The sequence below is a fragment of the Sebastes umbrosus genome, chromosome 5 (genome assembly GCF_015220745.1).
Source record: "Sebastes umbrosus isolate fSebUmb1 chromosome 5, fSebUmb1.pri, whole genome shotgun sequence".
Lineage (NCBI taxonomy): Eukaryota > Metazoa > Chordata > Actinopteri > Perciformes > Sebastidae > Sebastes > Sebastes umbrosus.
Window position 1 is genome coordinate 8,010,808 of NC_051273.1, and position 20,091 is coordinate 8,030,898.

The 20,091-nt window shown below is 39.4% G+C and overlaps 1 protein-coding gene across 1 annotated transcript in view; it reads right to left on the reverse strand.

Moving 5' to 3' along the window:
* The window catches only part of raver2 (ribonucleoprotein, PTB-binding 2), a 96,326-nt gene that overhangs the window by 23,140 nt on the left and 53,095 nt on the right, over positions 1 to 20,091 (reverse strand). Inside the window, exons 4-6 of the mRNA XM_037770344.1 lie at positions 18,834 to 18,998; positions 6,631 to 6,822; positions 1,931 to 2,051 (exon numbers count right to left, since the gene is read on the reverse strand). Coding sequence (XP_037626272.1) covers positions 1,931 to 2,051; positions 6,631 to 6,822; positions 18,834 to 18,998 — 478 coding nt within the window. The remainder of the gene's footprint in view (positions 1 to 1,930; positions 2,052 to 6,630; positions 6,823 to 18,833; positions 18,999 to 20,091) is intronic.

Sequence of the window (20,091 nt, forward strand, 5' to 3'; positions counted from 1 at the left end):
CACACATCCTCTCTTTGGCTTTTGTATGCGTGTGTGAGCTCCTTCTCTGAATCACAAGGCCTCCTCATAATAAATGTAAAAGTCAATGCTAATGGTAGCTTCCTGCCGACTAGGTAGAGAAAGTTTAACATTTAATCAGGGTCCTAATTTTAGACTCTAATTGTGCGTGCTCTTCTTTAAGAGAGCTTCCCCCACCTCGCCCATCTTCTCCCCTTCCTGTTCTCATTTGTTCCACTAATGTCACATGATTTCATTTTAATACCTGATTAGCCATTCATCAAATAATGAAGCCGTTGACGAGGTGATTATAGTATATATAAGGGCCTAACAGAGGGACACACTCTTACAGTGGATCTTTGATTATTATCCAAGAAAGGCTATTTAAAGGAACAAATTCAGGATGCTGATTTGCTTTAAAATCTTGCAGATTATTCAAAATGTGCAGTATAGATGCAAATTTGATATAATACTATATACTATTTTCAAGTTGAAAGGTTTAAGCCGCATGTTACTAACGGACCTGCAACAGCTGCAAACGTATTACATGATAAACAAAAAAAACCCTGCATTTTAAGAGATGTGATATTTAAAAAGTACAGTATACTGTGTCTTGAATCAAATTTTTAAACAATTAAAAAGTTAATCATGTTTTATGTTTGACGAAAAAATCTTAAATCAAGGTCCACTTACTAGCTTTTTCCGAGTGCTTTCAAGCAATTTTCAGTCTTCCTTTGCAGATGTTACGTCTTTAATGTGTGTTTCCACTCAATTGATTCCATTTGTTTCCAATTTGTCTAAATTTCTAGATTCTTCACTCATTCTCCTACATTCATTAAAGGGCCAGTGTGTAACATTTCGGGGGATCTATTAGCAGAAATGGAATATAATATTCATAACTATGTTTTCATTTATGTATAATCACCTGAAACTAAGAATTGTTGTGTTTCCATTAGCTTAGTATGAGCCGTTTATATCTACGTAGGGAGCGGGTCCTCTTCACAGAGTCCGCCATGTTGCTCCGCCATGTTTCTACATTAGCCCAGAGCGGACAAACCAAACTCTGGCTCTAGAGAGAGCCTTTCATGTTTTTACGTTACCTGAAGGCCACAGTAATTCTCTAACACGCTAACCGTGGTAACGTGAGCGGCAGAGTGTAAAACCGTGGTACCGCCAGCCGCTGTCTGACTTCCGTTGCTCCTAAAGTACCGTTATTATGGTAAGGATGGACTCTGATGCACTCGGTCGCTCAAGTTACAGCGGTCTTGAAAAGGGAGGAGTGAACGGAGGGGTACTCAGTTAGTTGTAACCTCACCACTAGATGCCACTAAATCCTACACACTGTACCTTTATTAATCAAACATTGTGTGACATTTTATTCGGATGACAACATTGACCTGTATTTTGAAACATCTATTTATTTATTCATTATAGGTCCTTGCTTTAGTGTTTATGTAGACCTGTGTTTTATCATCATTTTGTGAGTGTGGAGAGAGACTTGTATCACAGTGAGGCAGATGGGCAAGGCCATCTCTTGCTTGGACCTTTTTGTTATTACTTTCTTACAATCACATTGCTGTCATTTTCTTTGTAGAGGTGCTTATCTGTTCTCCAGACCGAAGCTTTAACGTCAGCGGGACGTGTGACACCTCCAGTTGATCTCTATCAACACTTCCCTCTAGTGCACTCCCATCCATTCAGCTCTTGATAAAGTGTGTCAGGGTAAGGTCGTTTCACACTTATAGCCCAAGGCGTTGTACATTACATGACATTAGCTGATGAAGGTCATTTTGTATAATTCAGTGGGCTAAAATAAATCATGAAAAAAAATATTATATTACAAATTCAGACACTGTTAAAATAATGTCTGTATATAATAACTAATGGGCTATTAGTTGTAAAACCAAATGATGCTCCATGCGGCAGCACATACCTCCTCTTTTCCCAGAGTGGTACGGCCTCATGAGGATCTGCAGGGCAGCAGGGTTGGTCATACTGGTCAGCAGCTGGGCTAGGTTGGGTTCTGGTAGCAGACCTTTCCTATTACTCAGAATCTGGGGAACAAAAAAACACACACACACATATATACACAAGTTAGAGAAAGAAAAGTGAGACTGTCTGTGTGGTGTACAGTATGTGTTTTGATCTTGTCATTAGGAGTCCCTGATGGCTGTCGTAATCATTACACTAGTTTACATCAGCGGGATACGTCTGCAATGTCAGCAGAGGGGAGTCGATCTGGGAGACAAAAGAAAAAAAGAGAAAGGGACAGAGCTGTGTGAGAGACACAAAAGGAGCAGCAGGGGGAAAGGGACGGGGAAAAGAGATGTGAAAAACAAGACAGAAGAAGAATTGGGTGGAGGAAGTTTTAGTAGAAACTTGAAAAAAGTAGAGGCCACATTTCAGACATTTCAGACACCGATTCATAAGTTCTCTGCCAATTTTACTTGTCAACATGTTTGGAAAAAACCTTGAGATATTTTTCAGTGAAAGTTGTGGCAATCTGCTGCAATCGTGCTGAGGTGAGAATGAAAATAAATCACACCGAGGGAAGGCACAAACAAGAATCTTATATAGTGTACCGTGTGCAAACCAATGACAAGAGAAAAGCAAATCAAATTTTGAAGCCCCTAAAAACATGGTTTCAATTGTGTTTCTAAAAAAAACGTAATATTTGTTACCAAATTTACATTTACAACAATCAAAGCATCATTAAGTTCAGAAAAAAAGATTGTTAAGTATTATTTATTAGGAGTGTAACAGTAAAAAATATAGAAAATTGAGTTTCAGTTTCCTTAAATTACTTTCCCGAATACCATTTTTTGGGCTTTAAAGTTTTGGTGAGAAACATTCAAAGGTATTCTCAAATATCTCCCCCATTTCAGTGCCCGGGACAGTGCCCCCGCTGCACCACTGTAAACACACGCAACTTTACACACAACAAACAGTGATATCCATCTGAGAATAACTAATAATAATTAATGTTGAATATGGTTAATGTTGTGGGATTATTCCTTATTTCATGGGCTATTTCGGGATTTAAACTTTATTATTACATACTTATATAAAAACAAAACAAAAGAATAAAAAACAAAGCATTCAAATACTGATTCGGAGGTCGATTACTATGGCAATGGTCGAAGCTTTGAAGCATTTGGGTCAGCCCTACATTTAATGTGTCTCACAATGTTGTTGTAGCTGCATGTTGTATTACTTTCTGTTCTTAGCACACACTTGTGTGTGTGTGTGTGTTTGTGTGTGGTGTTGTTGTGGTTGTTGTGTGTTTCTCCTGTTAATAGCAAAGCTTATATATAATTTGACATGAGCTGAATTTCCTGGAACTCAACAGATCTCTGCTGACTTGCATTTAATCGAAAGACATACTGTAGGGCACATCCCCAAATAATTTAATCACTCATTACGCTGCGAAATTAAATTCAACAGGCTCAAATGAAATCCTATTGAATTAGACTGCGTCAAATCGAATAGAGCAGCCCTTGTAGATCCTCCTCAGCACTGACAGTGTGGCGGCAGTGCTCGCTGTCTGGCCCAAAGACACGGCTATTTAAAACAACATTAGCAGGATGGTGATATTTCCTGCTCGTCTGCCCCTGAGCTACAGCATGACTTCAGCTCAAGTCAACCTTGTTTCCTCCCTGTCACATCCTGAAGAGAGAGCATTACTGACGGGGATGGAGCGGGGCTGACTCCAGCCTGTCAGCAAGAGACAGAGGAGAGTCTGGTGCACACATACAATATGTGTATTTGTGTGTTACAGCAGGGAAAATTGGTGTGTGTGCTGGTGTTGAACAAGGCCAGTCGTAGCTGACAGCGTCTTTCAAGGGAAGAGAGAGGAGGAGGTGGAGGAAGAGGAGGAGAGCTCTGTCATTTCTTTTCTTTCTGCTGGAGAAAATGTCAGCATGCATCAGTCTGTTTGGCTACTGGCACAAAATCCAGCCACACACCCACACACTAACACACACACACGCCTGCCAGGGAGGTAAGGGAACCGCGAAGAAGGGAATGCGAGAAGTGTCGCGTAAGGAGAGGGATGGAGAGAGAAAAAAGGAGGGAGGAGGAGGCCATCTGGTCCTCAGCGTTCACACTCACATTCACTAACTGGAGACGTGAGAGAGTTGCCTCGGAAGAGAACAGTAGCCAGGAGTAGTAGGTCTTGATCTCTTTCTGAAGGTCTGATGTTTCTTTTACCAGCTGCTCACATTCAATATGCAATAATCTTAAAAAGAGCCTCGGGGTACTAATGTAAACGTTTTCTTTCTCTCTACCTCTTCTTTCTCAACCAATCGCCCCGTTTCTTTCACTGAGTTAGTGTCCTCTTTCCTCCTCACGTCTTCCTTATCTTCCTCAGCTAATTTATTCAGAGACACATTTTCTCTCAATGTCTTTTCATCCTCTTCGTTGCAATTCAGACTCAGCGACCGTTACTGCTCTTCTTTTCAACCTGTAATTTTCAACCCATCCATCTCAAGGCCACAACCTCTTTTACCTGCGCCTGATAATTCTTGCTCTGCAACAGCCGGGAATAAAATCACAGAGAATACAGCAGTCTGACATATTTAAAATATCTACTCAAATTTAAAGACTAAAAGAGAAATCATGTAAGAATAAGTGAATTATAGCACCCTTACTGGACTAATGTACGTGTTGGTAGAGAACATTGTGTCCAAATTGTCTTAACGGTGTTGCAGTTTGACTACAAACTCTGACTTTTAATTGTTGCCCTCCATAAGCTCAATTAGTGTAATCTAAAATATTTATCATCAGATGGGAGTAAAGTAGCGAGCTGTAATGGTTTTCCATGGCCTATGGGTAACTCATAATGAACCACAAACTTGCAGTTCATGTGAAGATATAATTGAGGCTTTCCATGTGACGGAGCAATACTGTTGTAATTTGAGCCTATAGGCTATTCAATGTGCAAAAAACAACCAAATTACCACTGACGTTGTGAATGAGTGCCATTATTAACTTTGGATTATTAGAGTTTTCTGGAGTCCATGTAAAGCCTTATTAATGCACATAAGAAAACCTACTAAATCTACATTATAATGTATGTTTTTAATGTAATGGCACACTGATTACAAGACCCTGCTTTCACACTAACCGTTCTTGGACCAACTGAATAAAACAACATAGGCCAATACAACATGTTTTACATATTTTCAACGAAACACAATAAAACAATAAAGAAATACATCTGTAGAAATATTAGATAACAAATAATTATAAAATTAATCAAAATATTTAAAGATTTTTTTTTTTAGGTTTTTATAATAGTATTAGTATTAGTAGTAGTAGTAGTAGTAGTAGTAGTAGTAGTAGTAGTAGTAGTAGTAGTGTGCCTTATGTATTCAAATCAGAACGTCAAATTTTGGTCAAAGTATGTATGTTTTAACGTCAAAATGCTATTGTCCCAAGCCCTTCCAAAATTTTTTTCCCACATAACCTGACGTAGAAGCAGACAGGAGTAGCAGCACAGAAGATAAGCAATGTACTGCTGTGGACGCCACATTAGTTCAGATCCTCAAGTCACACAATAACACAAACTAACTAACCGATCAATGCAGCGGTATACCACCAACTCTGCGAGGTAAAATTACTGTTTTTGTGAATGGAGTCTGGTGGCTTTGAAGACAGCAAAATAACAGCTTCAGATCCCTGTCGAAGAGGGCTCTCTGATGGCAAGATAAAGCAGTGAAAATATTCTAAATATAGCGTACACTTAAGCTGATATTGATTTTTTTAAGTGTCTAAAATCCGTTTTTCTGCTGCTTCCGTCCTCAGCCGATTTATCTCGCCATCAGAGAGCCCTTTCCGACAAGGAACTGAAGCCATTATATCGCTCTCTTCAAAGCCACCAGTTCCCATTCACAAAAATAATAATTTTGCCTCTCAGAACGCAGGAGTATACAAACAATCCCACTTCAAAAAATGTGAACCCACCCTTTCAGTTATTTCCAAACTTAGCATAGCTAAGATTGATTCAGCTAGTGCTAGCGCTCACATTATTCATAACATTTGTATAGTAAATTGACAGCTGCTCTGAGTGAAGTAGTCGTGCAGCCAGAGGCTCGGGAATTGTACAAGAGAGGAGATTTAACTTTAACGTGTCGTCCATCTATATATACAGTCTATGTTATATATAAATCCATGTACTCGTGAAAATTAACAAGTAACGTTCCTTTTTCATCACTTGTATTTACATCCTGTGTGTGTAAGTCTGCTGCACCTTCATGTATTTGAATGTCTGTAAATGTTTGTATGTCATACTGTGTCGTGGGTTTGGTTTATTTTAGGCAGTAGGAGACAGTCAAGGAGCCTAATCAGTCTATAGGACTATAATTATCATGTCAGTGTCTCTCTGCAACCACAGTACAGTGTAGGAGGGATACCACAGCTACAAAGACTATTTCAGTCAGAGGGTATATGTATATCAGAAATATGTATATCTCAATGCTGGATGTGCAATAACGTCTGCTTGTTTGTGTGTTTATAAGCCTGGGAAGTCCGATGTTTTGATGATATAGTGTATGGACTTACAGATTTGAGGAAACGTTTCGATGGAGAAAATATTTCAAAAATCAAAAAACATGTTGCGTGCATCACACTCACCATACCCTGGGCGGCGATGAGTGCAGCCAGGGTGCTTCTCCCTGAGGTGCCGGGGGTACAGAGTGACAGACGAACCTCCTGTCCTCCCACCAGTGTTCGGTCCATCTCTATCAGCACAGCCTCCGCCTGCTCCGAGCTCTCATACTCCACCACACCGAAGCCTCGGACTGGGCTGCCTTCATCCTGAGCAAGCTGGAGGATAGCCCAAAAAAACAGCATTAAATTACAGCTGGGAAATGAGAAGTAAGTCAGAAATCTCACAATGAAGTAATTGGTATTGACTCAAAACCATCACATATACACACACAATGTATTGTGGTCATTTTGTGCTTTGGGGGAAGAACAACTTCACTTATTGACTGTTTTATTTAACCAATAGGATTATTAATGCTTCTGCACTAGCTTTGCTCCAAGAAAACTTTAATTAAACCTCCACTGTTTCATCTTCTTTACCTCTGCAAGACCTGTCATTTGTTTTCATTAGTTGTACCAAAATGTTTCCCCTCTTCATCATTTTGTTAAACAACTAGTGTCCCTCTGTTATTAGCACCGTCTCTTCTACGGCAATATATCGGTAAGAATATGATACATATCATAATGCAGGGGTTACGATTCAATATATTGCAATATATTGTGATACAGTAAACAAGGTGATATATTGAAACAAATCGAGTTTTAGGAAAACTGTCATAGTATAAAGAACACATGCATAAATATGCAACAGTGGGATCTGCACTTGCATTTATCACAGTCCCTGTAACATCCAACATCACAGCACTACTTTTTGTGCCATCTGAGCCACTGTCTGCCACAAATATTTGCATGTAAACTATTAATGAAAAATCGATCGTGTTTCTGAGAGCCAATACAGTATCACAAAACATAATATCACGATACTTAAGTGTATCAATAATTTCTGACAGCCCTGGTCTCCTCATTGCAAAAAGGTTGTGGGTTTGAATCTGCCAACCAGCTCTGTGCAGAGTATTCGAGTTTTCCTCATGTCTGCTTGGATTTTGGTTAACTCCCATAGTCAAAGAACATGAAGGTTAGGTAATCTAGAGGACTGAATGTGATTGTGTGTCAGTCCTGTGATAAATTGCCCCCCTGCAACCCTGAACAGGATAAGCAGGAGAGCAGATAATGGATGGATGGATGATCTCAAGAGCCTCACTGGAGATGATGATGCTCAGGAGCCAAATTCAACCTGTAACCACTGTGGATGGATACAGCAACGCCAGTGAATCTGTTGCTGATTGAAGAAACAAGAACTGTGTCCAAACATAAAAACACGACATGAACCACTGCAGCCACCGTTTGGAGAGAAACAGATCTCTCTGTCTCATCTAAGATGTTTTTTTTCCTTGTATGATTGTTGAATCTTGAGAAAAGACCTTACTTCTGAATAACTGGCACTAAAACCTAATATCTACTGCACATTTTCTTCTTTCAGACTTCAGAATGAATAAAAAAAAGAAAAACAGAGGCATTATCGCCAAGAGCTGATTTAATGGAGTGACTGTGTTTTAGAGTGGGTTTTCTCTTCAATATGCAAGAGGAAATGTGCTCACTGATAATTCTAATCATCTAATATAAGCTGCATGCTGCTTAATATTTTTTTCTCTCAACAGAGAGGGCGAACTGCCTGGAAACATTACTTTCATTTATTCTATCTTTTAATAAATCATCAGGGGAAGCAAAAGAAGTCCCTGCAAACAGCCTCTTCTCTATTTCTATATCGAGTTCATGGCCCCGTCTAAGAAGAGTAATACCATTCATCCAGAAAGGAGAAAGGTAAGGTATTTTATATGATTGGATTCAATGGCCAAAACACAATCTCCGCCAGAGCATCCAAAGTTACCATGGTGACGTACTGTGAGACTGAAAAGTCCAACGTTGCTAGCTGACTGCTAATTCAGTCATATCGTTAGGCGAACAAATGTATTCACCAAATTCATTCAAACACGACAAAAAGAGCTTATAAAGAGGATCAAAACTACAAATGTACACACTTCCACTTTCAAGTGTGTGTGTATTCGTGAGTGTATTTGTGTGTGTGTGTGTGCAGTAACTGACAGATAACTGTGTGTTGTGGTGGAGGTGAAAGAGCTTGTCTCAGCTCCTTTTGTCAAAGAGGACAAATAAAAAATGACATGATGCAAAAGATACATCCTCTTCTTGCTCTTCCTGCACTGCTCCAGGGAGTAACCGTACGCACGCCGGCACACACGCACACACGCACACGCACACCACACGTTTTCGTATCTGCGTAAAAGCGACCAAAATGTGGACTGATCAAATCAAAATAATAAAATTGTGCTTAATGGCCACATCCATTGAACAACATGGAAAGCTAATGGAACAATGCAATGTTATCACATTTTCTTTATGGTTCCTGGCCAATCAAACGGATCTCTCCAGTCTACCCAGTACTGCTGACCAGTAACATTACTGCCGAAGATGATAGACTTTTCTGTCAAGGAGCTTCAGTCATTTCCAGTGTGAGGAGCAGCTAAATAATGCAGGCAGGCTAATAGCTTAAAGCTAATGGATGATATTGGATAATGACAATGGCTAAAAGCTAATGGCCTATGGTTAAAAAAAACACACCGTTTGACCTACTCCTGGTGGTGACTGAATTCTATGAAAAAACAATACTGAAAAATTACATGAGGAGCGCTTGATTTGTCTACGTCCACTTTTTGAGACTGTTTAAGTATATCTGGTGCACAGATCAAATGAGCCTTCTTAATTTAGTTATGTCATACTTATGAAAACATATGTTTTCTGTAAACTACTATTGAAGTGACTGATTGTAGATTCTGTAGGAGACACAGAACATCAGACTAATCTGCCGATTTCGTTGTTTAATTGTTTATTCTATAAAATATAAAAAAAATAGTTTCCCAAAGGCCGAGGTAATGTCTGCAAATCGTATGCTTTGTCCAACCAACATCTTAAAGTCCAAAGATTTAGTTTATTATGAAGAAAACCACCAAATATTCACATTTAAGAAGTTAGTAGCAGTGATTTTTTTTTACCTAATTTATTTAATCAGTTATATTTACATCATTTACAAGAAAGCCCACTCAAGCACTAAGTTTCAGAGGATTTGTGATTGCAATTAAACATAAAAAAATTATCATATAATCACACTTCTATGCGATACAATCACATCAGGCATTTTCATGTAAAAAACGGATAGATTACGAATCAGTGGGAGACAAATGTATTTGTGCTTTCTCAGCCTGCGCGCTGATGCCTGTTACCATCAGTGCTCAATCAAGTGGCCCTCCACTTCCTCCCTCCTCTCATTTTTCTGCTGTTCCCTCCGGTCTGAACAGAGGACGGATGGATGGATGGATGGATGGGGGGAACGGGGGAGGAAAATGGATGTATATGTGGAGGAGTAGGTCGATAGGCTATTATGATCAGCATACATTAAGCAAACTGTATGGAAATGACCTGAACCACTCTACCACTTGAGAAATAGATGGATGGATAGATGGCAGAATGAGAGAGAGTAGGAGTGAGGATAAGATGGCGAGAAAAGAGAGAGGAGGAGGAGGAGGAAAGAGGAGTGAAGGAGAAAAACATCAGTGATTGATTAAGTAACAAGACAAGTGAAGGGAGTGAGAGGATATGAGCCAGAAAAGACAGGAGGGAAAACAAATAAAAACTTGCTCATCATTATTTTTGTGTGCTCACACAACAAATAAGAGCGGAGTGGAAGTGGGTAAACTGTGAAACATACATTATATATATCAAATTGGATTGTGTGCAAATGGTATTCAAGCTACCATCAACTATGTGTGTTGTGTGCATGCGTGAGTAATGATGGGAGTCTCTCTCTACTCAAATTTCTTCTCCAACTCCACTCACACCATATCAAATATTCAATCATTATTTAGATCTGCACAAACAATTATGTAAATTTAAAGTAGGCATGTGTTTACTGTATGTGAGCCTTGTATATGCAAGCTGCCATTTGCTTCTCTCTTTTTGTGCTCCTTGAAAGCCTCGAAAAATACATATAAATGCATTTTTGCTGTTTGTCTTGTTCAAAAACATGTACAATTTATTGTAACCACAAAGTAGCTTTGATATTGTCAACATAGTTTGACATGTATGGCAGCTGAAAAGGGCAGTGGTGTGCACATTCTCAGTTCTTCACACATGCGAGACTGACAACAGATGACTAGGGCTGGGTATCGGTACTCGATACCTTTAAGGTATCAACTGAAATAACCCAGTAAAACTTCTCCAGTCAAACGATACCTGCAATTGATCCATTGTATGCCTAGATCTTGAAAGAAAGGACTATTTGTAAGAGCATGTGAGCGGAGTGGAGCGCGAGCCAGCAGGGAGTTTTAGTGAAAGGATTTTGGATGGAGCGCAGTGCAAATAACTGGTACCATTCACACCATGAGTTCGAAGCTTGCCCGAGCGAGCCCAGAATGTGTCTGTGTATTGCGCACGGCGGTTGTGTAGGATTGTTTCAGACTTGTGTGATCCAAACATTTCCAATAACCACAGAGCGTTGTTAAAAAGTGAACAGTTATTGAAAAACGAAGGTGTAATCATTTCCAAAATTCCCAACATGTTTTCATCTTACGAAATAGTCTGCTTCAGTCCATATTTGTTGGCGTTTAGCCTTTCAAACGGTTTTGTCTCCCACTTGCCATACACAAAGGACGCACCTGTATTAATAAGGCGGTCTAACAGCAATAAAACTAAACCGATGAGTTATATTAATTAAAGAGAGTTGATTTAATAAAAAAACTAATTTAATCGAATTAATCACTTTATTTAAATCGAGAATTTTGTTTGAGGATTTTTTTAGGGTGATGTCATAAAATTAGGATGACAGACATTCGAAGCTGCATCCGTAAACCTCAATGGTAGCTTTGAATGTAAAAAAAAAATTAAACTCTGTAGCTTACAGCCATATTTTGTTTGGAGTGAGCGTTTTGCGATTTGAGTGGAGCGGCCTGGAGCAGCGGGAACGAACAGCTAGCCAGTGGGACACACACACACAGCTTTCATTCACATGATGGGTATCAAACATACTCTATTGGTATCATTAGCACTTTAAGGTTACTGGTATTGGTACTGTCATTGTAATTTTTTAAACGATACACAGCCCTACACATGACAATACAAAATTAGAAATCGAAGATGTCCGTGATACTGAAGAGCTCCTAATGAAAAAGTGAGATTTTTCTTGATCTTCACCCAACATTGTGTTGGAAATGTTAAAGGTTGGATAAAAACGTTGCTCATGTGTCATTCCAATGAAAGCATTTTTTATTGCAACCCCTTCAGTATCACACAGTCTTGCTCTCCCTTGTCCTCAAGGTATGATTTAGAAAAATTAAAGAGTAATTAACTTCATTAATTTGATACTTCATCCTGTAAATTATCCTTGATGTGAATCGAATTGGCCCAGAGGAAATTCCTCTCCTGCAAAGTGTAATCACCCCACATCAGTCTAATTAACAGAATGCGGTTTTTCATGTTTTGGCCAACAGGTAGTAAAGTTGGAATAACAGACTAAAGTAATCCACTGCACCATAAGGTCCATGGTATGATGTGTAAATCACAGCTGTTTTTTCTGTCATGATGCATATAGCTTCATATACAGTATATTCATATACTGTATGTCCTACATGTATGTCATCATCATCATGTTGATATTTTCTAGAGTTGTAATAAGGTCTTCACTGTTCACAGTGCTGAATGTCAGTATGTATTGTACATGAGGGAAAGACAGATATCATGTATATGCAAAGTAACAAATGTAGCTTGTTGCATAATGTTGATGTAGCGTAGGTTAATGTACAGCCCACCAAAGAATAATGCTAAGGTATGTTGTTGTATCATACTCTCTCGACATGTACTTAAACATGACTTGCCATCCCTGATTTTGACAACATGATCAAACAAATGAGCCAAATGAGTCAAGTCGAAAGTGCAGTGGCACTCAAGAAGTACCTTAAATTATAGCACAATTAGCAGCAGTTGACAACCCCATTTTCTACTTGCACAGTATGACAGCCTGCCATAGAAACTAATTTCATAGAGATATAAAACCATATATGCAGAGTTTTCTGGGGGTCTGCTGTTAGAAAAACCTGGGGATCAAACCACAAGACATGCTGATTGTTGTTCCCAACTCTTGCGAATCAGAAAATACCAACTTATCAACAGACCAAAACCTTTCAAATCTGACCTCTAAAATCATGATAAGTATTCAAATGGACACAGATGTTATGTTGGCATTTAGATGTAGCCCAGAGTGCATCTTACCTACGTCAGTAACTTGATTTGTCTGGGTCAACTTTTTGTATTTTTGCATCAGAAGACACCATATTAAGAGATGATTCTTAGCTGACATTAAGAATTATCTTTGTCTAAGTAGCACATATAATTGATTCAATAGATATTCAATAGATATGCATCTTATATGAAAAGGTAGGATGGTCCTCCTTAACAAACAGATGGGAGCAGCATTGTATGTTGTTTGTTTACAAGACTTTACTGCAAAAACTAGGGCTGCAACAAACAATTATTTTCATTGTCGATTAATCTGTTAATTATTTTCTCGATTAATCGATTAGTTGTTTGGTCTATAAAATGTCGATCAGTCTTTCCCAAAGCCCAAGATGACATTCCTCAAATGTCTTGTTTAGTCCACAACTCAAATACTTTCAGTTTACTGTCATAGAGGAGTAAAGAAACCAGAAAACATTCACATTTAAGAAGCTGCAATCAGATAATTTTTACTTTTTTTTCTTAAAAAAATACTCAAAGCGATTAATCGGTTATCAAAATAGTTTGCGATCAATTCAATAGCTGACAACTAATTGATTAATCGTTGCAGATCTAGTAAAAACTGCCCTGTTACTTCATTTTACATTTCAATCCAGCACTTGCAATGTCAGGTCACAGGACGTTTTAACGTTCGCTGTACCTCTTGTTTACACTGAATTTGGAAAAAGTGGGTTCAAATACTACTCCTGCATACAAATGGAACAAGCTCCAAAAGATATGAAGCTACATTCTCTGATCTCACTTGAACATTTTAAAAGGTTGTACTGAAAATGTTTAATGTATGTCTGTGAATCATCTGTGGGTCTGTCTATGCTTAAACGGTACATGTTTATTTTCTTTGTACACGGGTCTCTCTTGAAAAAAAGATCCCAATCTCAATGAGACTACTTGTTTCAATAAAGGAAAAATAAAATAACAGAAATATGAAATACAAGTGAGGACTTTTCACAGAAGTCACAAAGGCCAGAAGGACGTTTAATCAAATATCAAAAGGTATTTGTAGGTTTTGCAGGTATCGACTCTTTAAAAAAAACAATTGTAATACACAGTCTTTTTCTAAATGCATTATATACAGTAAATCTCTGTATGTGTGTGTGTGTGAGTGCAGAAACCAAAGATGTTAAGCTAGCTATCAGTGTGTGTGACAGCTCCTGACCTCAAGTCGGGTCTCCAGCCAAGAGATGCTGACTGAGGCACCAGCAGGGCTGATACTGTGTGTTTGAGGGTGTATATGTGTGTGTTTGAAAAGGTTTAAACGGCCACATCAGCTGTCTGAACCGAGTGATGAGGTCACGACAGCCCTGTCACAGCTGTCGGTGAAGAAAGGTACATACATGACCTGTCATAATGATAAGTTTAACTGTAAAGATCTTTATGAAGAGAGCTGGAGGAGTCGAGCAGAGGATGTGCATGTGTGTGGGTGTACATGAAAGCGAGGGAGAGACTGAGTGGGGGACAGCGTGACTATTATTAAAAAAATAAAAGATAAAATAATCAAGAAATCATTAGTTCTACTAAATCAAAGTTGAAATTCACCAAACAACAAATGTTTGTGGAGGTTTTTCATTCTCTTCGTGTGCGGCAAAAGATGTAAATAACACGACACCTATCTTAGATTTATTCTCTCTTTGAATAAAACTTTGAAAACACTGCAAATTCCACCAAAGGGGGGGCAATAATGGTGTCAAGGATTTTAAGTTTGTACTTGAAAAGACTTTAATTATCTGTGCGACGATGAGTGCCGATGATTTGTGAGGAACATGTTTGTTTTTAAATCAAAAATTTGTATTTTCTGTTGCTTCTGAATAAAACAATGCAACTGCAAAATAAAGTTTATTATAAGTTGTATTTCCCGCTTACAGCCTCTTTGGTTCATTGATGTTGTAAATGCAATCGGCAGAAGTAAAAAGCTAACGTTAGGCTACAAACAAATTATTCCACGGTTGCATGACTTTTTTAAGACACGTAAAAGCTTCGAAATTCACAAGTGGGATATTTACTGATGTATTTTATGGCGTAGAACAAAACATTAAAATCTCTTCAGCTTGTGTTAACCACAGACCTTATTTCAGGCATCTAACTAAAAACCCATTCAAAAAACCCATTGATTCCAGACGAGGGAACTAGACCGGTTTTAGGACTGCAGCACTCTATTTACATGTATCTAGAATTATCTCTGATTCATCTCATTCTTCTACACTTCATTTTGTTTCACTTGGTGCTGAGAAAAACATTGTGTTTTAGTTGACATCCTTGTTTCTCAGCTGCTGTGATGCTTTTTACCTGTGCTCGTCAATAAAAACCTGTCGCCAGTAACTGGACATTATTGCCATGGGGGCTGTTCTTCGACCTGTTTCTTTTCTGTATTTTTTTCGCCCAAACAAACATCTCCTGGAACAACTTTAAAGTCCCACACAGCACCTGCTGTTAAAAGCCGCGAAGCTGACTTTTCTGTTTGCGCCAGCTGGTGGGCGGTGCTTGGTATTTCCTTAACCGATCTCAACATGGCTGCCAGGTCAAAAACGTTCTTATTTTACAGCTAAACAGTACACCACAAGACGTTTCTGAAAACATGTGAGGCGAGAAATAGGCATTACAGTAACATAATATTGATTCATATTTGATCAGCGCTGCCTAGTTTGACCGTTTGATCAGAGTTTGCGAGTGACTGACAACTGCTTAGAGACGGCAGGCTCCAGATCAGCTCTGATTGGTTGTTTTCCTCCGGTCTGTGAAATCTTGCAGATGCCATCAGGAGCACAGGAGGACACAGAGGAACATGATTTTTTTCAGATCACCTGTCTCATACGTCAGGATATAGTGACTGTTTTATAAAAAATACTTTTTAAAATCATATTTGCTCCAATTCTACCCACTGCAGCTTTAAGCCATCTACATCTACATCCTTTTACAGATGTTAGTACATTACTGACCAGATTTGTTCAAATTTGTCTCCTAGTGAATGTGGGATTTAAACGTACTCTCCGCCATCATTATTACATTTACAAATATGCCAACAATCTTCTCACAGTGACTGACAGTCTCCCTCTCTTCACCATTTCACTTCAGCTCTCCGTCTCCCTCCGTCCCTCTATTAGGCCTGACACTGTCAGCCCTCTCCTCCCTCGCTCCATCCTCTCTCTAATAGGTCTGGCATTCTCAGCACCATCCTCCCTCCTTCCCATCCCTCCTTACTGTCTACATCCTGCTGTCCTTCCCTCTAATATGGTTGACATTCTTTAGCCTCTCCTCCCTCCCTCCATCTCTCCTGCATGACTCAAGCTAAAGTGCTGCCTGGAGGGCCCTTTCGTGGGGAGCAGAATTATGGCGCTCAGGGCCAAGGCCACAGGTTAAGTGCACTCTGCACAGAGGAAAAGTAACAAGACGGCTGACTCTACCTGTGCACAGAGGAGGAAGAAGGTTTATGTAAGAGACTGCAGCTGACAGCAGTAAGACATATGGTAATGATATGAGACAAATGAATATGAAGCAAACAGAGGACCAAACATCATATCATACAAAAGTTTGCATGTCATTGAACAGGGGATGTTGCAATTATACGATCAGCGCCTCTGGGATGCCCAAATATATCAATCTTTATGGTGAAAAATGGTAGGGATGCACTGATACCGTTGCAAGTAACGGGTCTGATACTGTGCTCATGTACTTGTATACTATTCCCATAGAACTTTATCACTTTAGTCTCCACCGCATCAATTAGTTTAGCTGCGTGTGTGTCTGCCTGTCGTACTCTGTCATCCCGGCATAACGTTAGCGAGTGTCCGGTCGAGAGAGAGAGTGTGTGACGATGAGTGAAGTTATCAGTAACGTTATAGCTGTGAACGTATTAGTGCAGTGTGTGTACAGTTTATTTGTCGGTGAATATACTAAATGCTCCAACTCCTAAAAGACCCTCTCCAAGTTCTGGGTCTTGCTTGCCAGCCACCTGCTGATTAAAGTGAAGGCATTTAACCCTGGAGTTAGCAGCAATTCCAGTTCAGGCTCACTTAAGGTGAACTGACTTTTAAGGTGGACCAGCTATTCTCCTTTAAATGACAAGCCACTCCTTTGAGTTTTGTTCAGCTTGTTTTTATTTTTAATATTCAAACAGTTAATTGTTAACATCCCCACTGCAAACTATGCTCTCTTTGTAGCAGGAAAACAGAAAGTTGAAAGTTAAAATGTCAGCAACGGCATCATGTTGTATATTTAATTTGTTACAGTCAGAAAGTGAGGAACATCTGATGAAAATAAAACATGTTTTCAAACTCATTGTTAGAACTGTAATGGTATTATTAAGTACTCATATTGGTACTCGGTATAGGTAAGTACCCAAATGTAAGTACTTGTACTTGGTCTATTCCTAGAAAAAAGTGTAAACCAGAGAGACTGCACTAACCACAGCCGGGTATGCTACTTAAAACGGAACCGGCGCACTGGGAATGAGGCATTTCAGACCATGTTTGTGTTTTCTTGCATTGAAATCAAGTGTATCCCCAGTAGTATCACAAACATGGAAATACTGTGCTACAAATGAATGCAAAGCAGCAATTAAAGGTGCTAAATGTGAGATTGGGAGCATTTCTATTGCCTCTCAAACTAACGGTGCTATCAGCGCTAACAGTGTTAACCTGGGGAGGAATCTGAGGGTGGGCGCTACGCTTCTGCGCCGCCGCCGTGGGTCGGGACGGCGTTATCAGCTGTAACCGCTGTATGAGAGCAGTGCAGAGCGGCAGCCGGGAGCTTGCCAGTGGGGCACACTCAGGTAGACATTACTCCTCTATATCTTTACACAACAAATAGTTGTTCGCTGCTATAATAATGCTCTGGATATTGTATAGATCACCTTTAAGGTTAAAATGCCTTAACAGCGCTCTCCACCACAGGCATTTCTTCTGCAAAATAATACAGTAACTACTCGCCTGAATGCTACCTTGTATGTTTTCATATCCCAGTATATGTTGTTTATGCATCCTGTTCATTGGTGTTCAGGGTTTCAGAAGCTTTGTGCTTTGAAGTATTTCTAGTGCATACATGCTGAAGTGCAGTAAAATACACAAACACACACTTGCAAGCACATATTGTACTGTACATAGAAAATGCTGAACCATAGGTCAAAGCCTGCTGGCTCTGCAACAGAGAAGCAACATGAGCTAAACACCCACAAAGCATCATGGGACCAGGATGATGTGGGTGTATTGATTTCTATGTGGGAGTGGTGCAGAGGGGTGGAGCTAAAACTGGAAATGTAGCAGATGACAGATACCCATTGAATGATGTCTAAATGGTAATGTGGGGGTGCGTTGGATGTAACGAGGCAGGGTGGTATATAACCTTCAGCTGAGTTATATACCACTGAAACAGAGCAAAGTGGGAGGGAGGGAGGAAGTTGAAGGGTGGGGCAGTTGTCACAGCAGCCACACCTCACCATGGAAACAGTTGCTTGGTGATGCTGCGAGACTGACCAATAGGGACGCTGCCCTCTTGAATTTTATATCAGCACCTCTCACCTGATGGCGTTGGATTGATAAAGGCGTGTATGTGGAAGGAAGGAACCATTTCAAAGTGACAAAGATATTATGAAGATCCTTCAGTGGAGTTTGTGTGACATTATGAATGAATAACATTTTATTTTAGAGAGGTTTTTTTTACACTATGAGGCTCTGAGAAAATGGAAATTTGCAAACATTTATCTTAAACCTTTCACAGCACAGACATGTTCAATGAGCCGTAACCAATTGGATACATAACTGTGTAGATCTGATGGTACGAGGTGCGAAAACTAAAAGGCCGTCACATTTGCTGTTATTATAGTAAGAATAAATAACTTTCTATCACACACACACACACATAGAAATACACACACTCACTTGGCAGAAGACAGGTTTGTAGGTTTCTGAGAAGAGCTGGGTCAGTTCCTCAGAGTCACAGAGGTCCAGCGGCAGCCGGTTTATACACAGACACCTGGAGTGCAGGTTCTCCTCTTGGCTCAGCTGGTTGACGTCCATCCACTGCACCATCAATGAGCGATCGTCCTGCACAATCAGAGTACAGAATCAGATTTTTAAGACCCTGAACTCGTTTCACACTCCTACACTGCACAAGTACCCTCTAAATTCTGCATGTATTATAAATAAATGTTTGCAAATATAGCTGTACTTGCTATTATGTAGTCATCCTCTTTGCTCTAAAATGCTGATTTAAAAGCTCGTCAGCCCTTGAGCTGCACACTTACATCTACCGTTTTTGATTCACTGATTGAGCCGATCACAAATGTGAGGTCAGACAATGTGTTGTATGATTTCAAGTAAAGTAAACTGCACTAAAATGAGACAAGGAGATGTTTCTGTTCTCCCCTGTATGATCAGTTTCTACAAATCACAAGTGATGTTTACAAGTTTCATTCAGGTTTTGTGGAAGTAAACAACTCAATGTGAGGATGTGACCAAAGACTCAAATGTATCACTCCTCTTTCTGCTCTATATAAATATGTAACCTGCTTGGTGTTGGCCAGTAGTCCAATCCAGTATAATCAAATCAGTTGTTACAATCAGGTAACTTAAAAAAAAAAAAGTGAGGTAAGATTTTATCAAATCAAGTAAAATCATTTAAATTAAAAGGGGAACTACGCCCATTTTCAAAATATTATTTCTAAAACAGTCCAAAAAATATTAGTAAACATGAACAAATCTCTCCCAAATCCAAAAACTAGAATGCTAAAACTCAAACTTGTGAAGTCATAGGGTATAAAGTGTGGAACTACTCCATAGACAATGTATAGAGTGCTGCAGGAATGAGTCCTAAAACGCGGAAATGAGTTAGCATATTAGCATTTCCGTCTGGAAGTCAATGGGTTTTTTGGGCCTACAAAAATAAGTCAACCCTGCAGTACTCTATAGGGAGGAATATTCTGAGTATATGGGAACATTTTCTGTTTCACAACTGACAACACTACAATAGAATAAAGCTCATTTGGGTATAAAAAAGAAAACAAACATCCTGTGGAACGAAATCGAGAAATCAGCCTCCCATTCATTGTCTATGGAGCAGCTCCAGACTTTATACCCTATGACATCGCAAGTTTGAGACTTACTTCTCTGGTTTCTGGCTTTGAGAGAGATTAGCTCA